General features: G+C 40.3%; 1 protein-coding gene across 2 annotated transcripts in view; it reads left to right on the top strand.

Moving 5' to 3' along the window:
* Nucleotides 1-4,667: 4,667 nt before the first annotated feature.
* COG6 (component of oligomeric golgi complex 6) overlaps nt 4,668-6,000 on the top strand; it is a 118,461-nt gene continuing 117,128 nt past the window's right edge. Inside the window, exon 1 of one of the 2 annotated variants that reach the window (XM_058180349.1) lies at nt 4,668-4,895. In XM_058180349.1, the coding sequence (XP_058036332.1) occupies nt 4,722-4,895 (174 nt within the window). In that variant the 5' untranslated portion in view covers nt 4,668-4,721. The remainder of the gene's footprint in view (nt 4,896-6,000) is intronic. The other variant, XM_058180340.1, reaches the window with a different exon arrangement.

Below are 6,000 nucleotides of genomic sequence, written 5' to 3'. Positions count from 1 at the left end.
ACTTCAACTCTGGGAATTGAAGTCCACAAGTCTTAAAGTTGCCAAGGTTGGAGACCCCTCTCTAGCCAATTCATATCATGCTATTATAATGGACATAGCCAGCCATGAAACAATATTTATCAGAAGATGAACTTGTGATGTACTTTAGTAGCTTTGATAATACCTGTCCTTTTACTGTGCTTCCAGATTGTCCCAGTACATAATATTCATTGCCTAAGAATCATAATGAGGTACATGTAGGTACATGAGGCTTGTCCTGTGATTTAAAAATGAAATTCATTCATCCATAGATTGGCTTTCATATGTACTGGACACCATCTAGAATGTTTTATAAAAGATTGACAAATGATTATTTGCATTGGTATTGCAAAACATTTGAGGACACTTTAATCATGTTATGGCCATAGTTTTGATTATGCACTTTTTGGAGTAATGTTACACATTATACTGACAGAATTATTGAGAAAACACTAGTTTTTAAAGAGACCTACACTGAACTGATTTATTCACCAATTAGAATAGAATAGAATAGAATTTTTTATTCACCAAATGTGATTGGACACACAAGGAATTGGTGCATATGCTCTCAGAATACATAAAAGAAAAAATACAGTTAATTAAAATTTAACATGTTCAGAACAAAGGAGGGTTTTCATGTTTTAACAATAGCAAAAAGTATAATCCTTAGATGAGAAGACACTATAATTCCAGGTGTGATGTATGATTTAGGAATTCTTGAGAAAATTATATATTTGATTAATCAGGAAATGTCACATTATCTCTTCGTTTGGAAAACTTTTTTTTAATATTCATGGTCAATACTAAAAAAATAATGTTTCTTTTTAACAATTTGTAAAATCTGGTGACTTCTGCCAAACTAGCAGTTTGAAAGCACGTAAAAAATGCACGTAGAAAAATAGAGACAACCTTTGGTGAGAAGGCAATAGCCTTCTGTGTGCCTTTGGCGTTTAGTCACGCCAACCACATGACCATGGAGACATCTTTGGACAGTGCTGGCTCTTCGGCTTTGAAACAGTGATGAGCAATGCCCACTAGTGTTCGGGAACGACTAGCATATATGGGTGAGGGAACCTTTACCTTTATCTAAAATCTGGTGAATTTGGGATAAAGTTGTAACTATAGTTTTTGTGTGAGTTTCAAATTTATTATTACTTAAAGTTGTTCTTTTATATATGGTAATTTTATTTAATATATGTCTGAAAATGAAACAATAAAAGTACTTGAGTTGAGAAAAAGCCTGTCAGGTATTGAGAAAGATCACAAGTACATCGGTATCAAGCTCAGTATTCTATCTTCTGCTGAGATGGAGAACAAGGGACACCTGAAGCCCCAAGAAATTCTATTCTATAGGACCTATAGAATAGATCAGTGATGGCTAACCTTTTCCAGACATGTGCCCTAACCCCCAAAATGCAATGCACTAGTGCTCCCCGTGCATGCCCCCTGCCCCCTGCGCATGCACCATGTGCCCTCCCATGCATGCCATATAGCCCCCTGTGCACGCCCCATACATGCACACACAACCCCCTGCATGCAGCCCGCCCCCCCGTGCATGCGCAGCAGAGACCTGAAGACCAGCTGGCTGGCTGGAGATGCGCACGCAGTGGTGGGATTCAGCCAGTTCGCACCACTTCGGGAGAACCAGTTGTTAACTTTCTGAGCAGTTTGGTGAACTGGTTGTTGGAAGAAATCATTAGGGCAGAGAACCGGTTATTAAATTATTTGAATCCCACCACTGTGCGCATTCATGTGCGGCGGAGCTAAACTGGGGCAATGGTTCACATGCCCACAGAGAGAGCGCTGCGTGCTACCTCTGGCACGCGTGCCCTAGGTTTACTATCACAGATATAGATATCAGTCCACTGCTAAGCACCAATTCTGCTGGCAGTTTTTCAGAGAGAACTCCAGGAGCAAATTAAGGTTGGTATTATTGAATGCAGCTGAGAAGTCTCTCAGATCCAACAGTATGTATCTCTTTAGTTCCCAATTACTTATCTGCCCATATTTATAAGATCTCTGTTGCATTTTATCTCCTGCTCTTGTCAGGCAACTAGTTTTCTGCATGATAGAATCCACAATGTTGAAGAATCAAATAAGTCATCTCCTACTGTAATCATCAAAGTTTTAGATATCCTTAATACCCAAAAAATGTTTAAAATGTAAAAGGCATTTGCAGAATGACATTGTTGTTTCCTTGCTCTTTATCTCAGCTCAGTGCTTTATTAAATGATTGCCAGAAACCGACCCTTGGGGTGACTAAACTCATCAGAATGAGTTTAGTGAGCATCAGAGTTCACACAAATTCCTGAACATATATGTAAGACGCTCCCAAAATTGTGAAAATGACTGAAAGATTAAATTAAGGTAGGCAATTTTTTCTCTACTATTTCCTACATTTACAATTTTGAGAACATGTTGTGGGCTGTTACAAAATGGTAACTATGATGGGCATTACCCCCACTTACAAGAAAATCAAAGTATTTCTTCTAATCCGCAACGGTACGTATGTCCTGATTGATTCCAGTTTATCTCCCCCCCATCCCATCCCATGGACATACTCACAAATAAAGTACTTCCCTACAGTCACCTACCTTTTAAAAGAAAACACCTCCTCCAAAATGCCTGGAGGTTAAATAAATAAAAAGAGGTTCTGGTAGGTGCTAATGGAGATGGTTGAAAAAATGTGCATGTTGCTGGAAGAGTATACTGAACAGATTTAATAAAATATGACCATGAAATAACTCAGGATTTATATGATCTGAATTGTGCTTTTGACACAAATCAGTTTGATAGCCCTAGTAAAACCTCTCTTTCCCTCTGTGCAATATGGGAGAGCAGCATAATGTTTTTAAATATTGAAAATGTTATAGAAATATACACATTTTCGTATGATCATAATTTTTTCATCTTTCAAAGGATCAATGCTTTTCAATTAACCAAAATAGCATTGCTTTTGTATGAGAGAATGGGTTTTAGATTTCTAAAATCCAGTGTTCATTTATTCCTTCTTCTGAGCAACTTTTGTCCCAGTTGTACAATCTGTACAATTGAACAACTAGTTTGGTAATTTTGGAGATTGTTTATCGTCATCAAACAATATAATCTTGTCACAAATATGGCTCATATCCTGCCATAGATTAGATAGATATGGATCATCTTTCTCCATCTGCCACAAGGTTTTTGACATTAAGAGGAGATGTCATCATTCTTTTTTGAGTAAAAGGATCTTGGGAACTTGAAAGGTTGTGGTAATAAATAATTAAGGCAATGCAAAAATACAGATCCCATCACTAAGCCTGTTACAATAGAATTAAGTCTTGTGACAAATTATTGCTATAAAATTGCTTGCCAGATCACAGCAGGTGGCAGCACCTTGCCAACTTCAGCTAAGCAGGGGAAAAAAAAGCTTAATACCATAATATCTACATGAGAAACTACCAGGAATTCCCAGAGCTATAAGACTAACTGGAGAAAGAAAAAGCATCCCAGAAAATTATGATAAATGACAAGAAAACTACGTTTGTATTGGTTGAATCACCTGGTATTCGGATGAACTAGGAATGCTGTCAACAAGAACACACATTTGTCAGTTGTGCCTCAAATTTCTTTGAGAGTTAATTGTTTCATGCATGTAATCAAATTACCAAATTTTGAAGATGACACACAGAGAAAATCACACACCAAAAAGGAGGAAAATCTGAATTCAGCCCTACCAAAAATAAGTTAAATATAGGTAGTCCTCGACTTATGACCACAATTGAGCCCAGAATTTATGTTGCTAAGTGAGACATTTGTTACGTGAGTTTTGCCTCATTTTATGACTTTCCTTGCCCCATTTGTTAAGTCAAGCACTGCAGTTGTTAAATCAGTAACCTGGTTGTTAAGTGAATCTGGCTTCCCCATTGACTTTGCTGGTCAGTAGATCCCAAAAGGGGATCACATGACCCCACCCCCACCCCCGGACACTGCAACCGCCTTAAACATGAGTCAGTTGTCAAGCATCTGGATGTAAATCATGTGACTATGGGAATGTTGCAATAGTCATAATAAATGTGAAAAATGGTCATAAGTCACTTTTTTCGCTGCAACTTCAAACGGTCCCTAAATGAACTGCATTTAATTTGAGGACTATCTGTATCTCCTGGATGCAAGATCCCTATTAGTGTAATAATTCATTATTGCGATGAAAGCTAGGAGGAGGAACGGCGTATTAATTGAAATCCCCAGGACTGTCTTAATGCTGATGGGCACTTTGCCTGTGGGCTCCACAAACATAAGGGGCCCCATACTAATCTGTGTATTTTAACCCTTCAATGCACCTTGGATCATACAAACACAGCAACATCTTTACTGCATTTTACCGCATTTTTTAATTAATACTAACATGCAAATATGTTTAATGTTATCAACCATTTACATTTTTATTCCTGTGAGGAGTAATCGTAGGGGCTCCAGTACACTGCTTTGCCCGGGGCCCATAATGCTGTCAAGACGGCCCTGGTAATCGTGAAAAAGCAAAACCTCCCTCCAGTCGGAATCTGCCGGTCTCGCAGAGACAAAGGCTTCAGATCCGAGGGAGAGAGAACGAAAACGGGCGGAACTACACTTCTCGGGCTGAGGAGAGAAGGGAATTTGTGCGCCGGCGCACTTTGTCCGGGTCCCGGCGCTGCTTTCGCCACCACGGCAGTTTCGGGACGAAAATGGCGGCGGTATCCGAAGAACACCTGCCGCCGCGTCCCTTTACGACTGGGGCTGCTGCTTCGGCTACCCCGACAACAGGGGGTTTATCTCAGGGGCCGCCCGGCAACGCCGGGGCCAACCCGCTGTCACGCAAGCTCCGCAAAGTGCTAGAGACGCGGTTGGAGGCCGACAAAGTAAGTCAGGTTGATGGGTCGCCTCCCTTTTTCTCCCTTTCCTTCCACCTTTCTGAAAAACGAGGCCGACTCTGTCTCAGGTAGAAGGCAGAGGACAGGAAAAAAAGGCCCTAGCCGGCTATATTGAGCTTCCATCAGCCTCAGCGACTGCTGCGAGGCAGGATGGGTGCTGTAACTGAATACACACACCAGAGGTCTTGAAACTTGGCAGCTTTAAGACTTGTGGACTTCAACTCCCAGAATTCTCCAGCCAGCTATGCTGGCTGGAGAATTCTGGGAGTTGAAATCCACAAATCTTAAAGCTGCCAAGTTTCAGGACCCCTGGAATACACTGGAAAGGGCCAGTTGGCCAAGGATTCCCTGTCATTCAACCCGGGTGGAGATAGAAATGTAAGATTTTCACTTCAAAAACACGTGATCGATCTATGAATTGAGCCCCCCCACCCATTGTGTTATTTGACACCCCAAAATTGCTACCTAAACGCCTTGTACCCCATTTTCTGAAAGGATTAGATCTGAGAATTGAATGCCAGAGTGATATATTTAAAATATTGTGAATGCATTCATGGCATAGCTGCAGTTTAAATATGCATGTGATGGGAAAGTGAAATGTGCAGGTGAGCAATGTGGAAACTGGCTGTTCTTAAAAGCATGTTCTGAATGTGATTTTTTCCATTGGGATTGTAACTGTGATGACTTGTACTCACATGATGTGTATTATAATTTGATGTTAAATTTATCAAGTGCTTTTCTCAGGACCACTGTGAAATGTATTAGTGAGTTAAATGCAATACACAGGATTATTAGTCCTATGATAATGTATGAGATGGCCCGATTATTATTGTAAAGTAAAACTGAGGTTCTTGCTTACTGAAAGAACCACAGGCAGTCTGTGGTCTATGGATCCCCAGATTGATGTTTGCCTTCTCCTAGAGCAGGGGTCTCCAAACTTGGCTCTTTTAAGACTTGTGGACTTCTGTCCAGAGTTCCTCAGCCAGCAAAGCTGAAGTCCACAAGTCTTAAAAGAGCCAAGTTTGCAGACCCCTGCCTTAGAGCATCTCTTTTCAGATTACACTAAAAAATTTGGTACTAAAATGCTGAAATA

This window comes from Ahaetulla prasina, chromosome 1 (genome assembly GCF_028640845.1).
Source record: "Ahaetulla prasina isolate Xishuangbanna chromosome 1, ASM2864084v1, whole genome shotgun sequence".
NCBI classification, from domain to species: domain Eukaryota; kingdom Metazoa; phylum Chordata; class Lepidosauria; order Squamata; family Colubridae; genus Ahaetulla; species Ahaetulla prasina.
The sequence above is the reverse complement of the archived record's forward strand: the minus strand, read 5'-3'. Positions and strand labels throughout refer to the sequence as shown.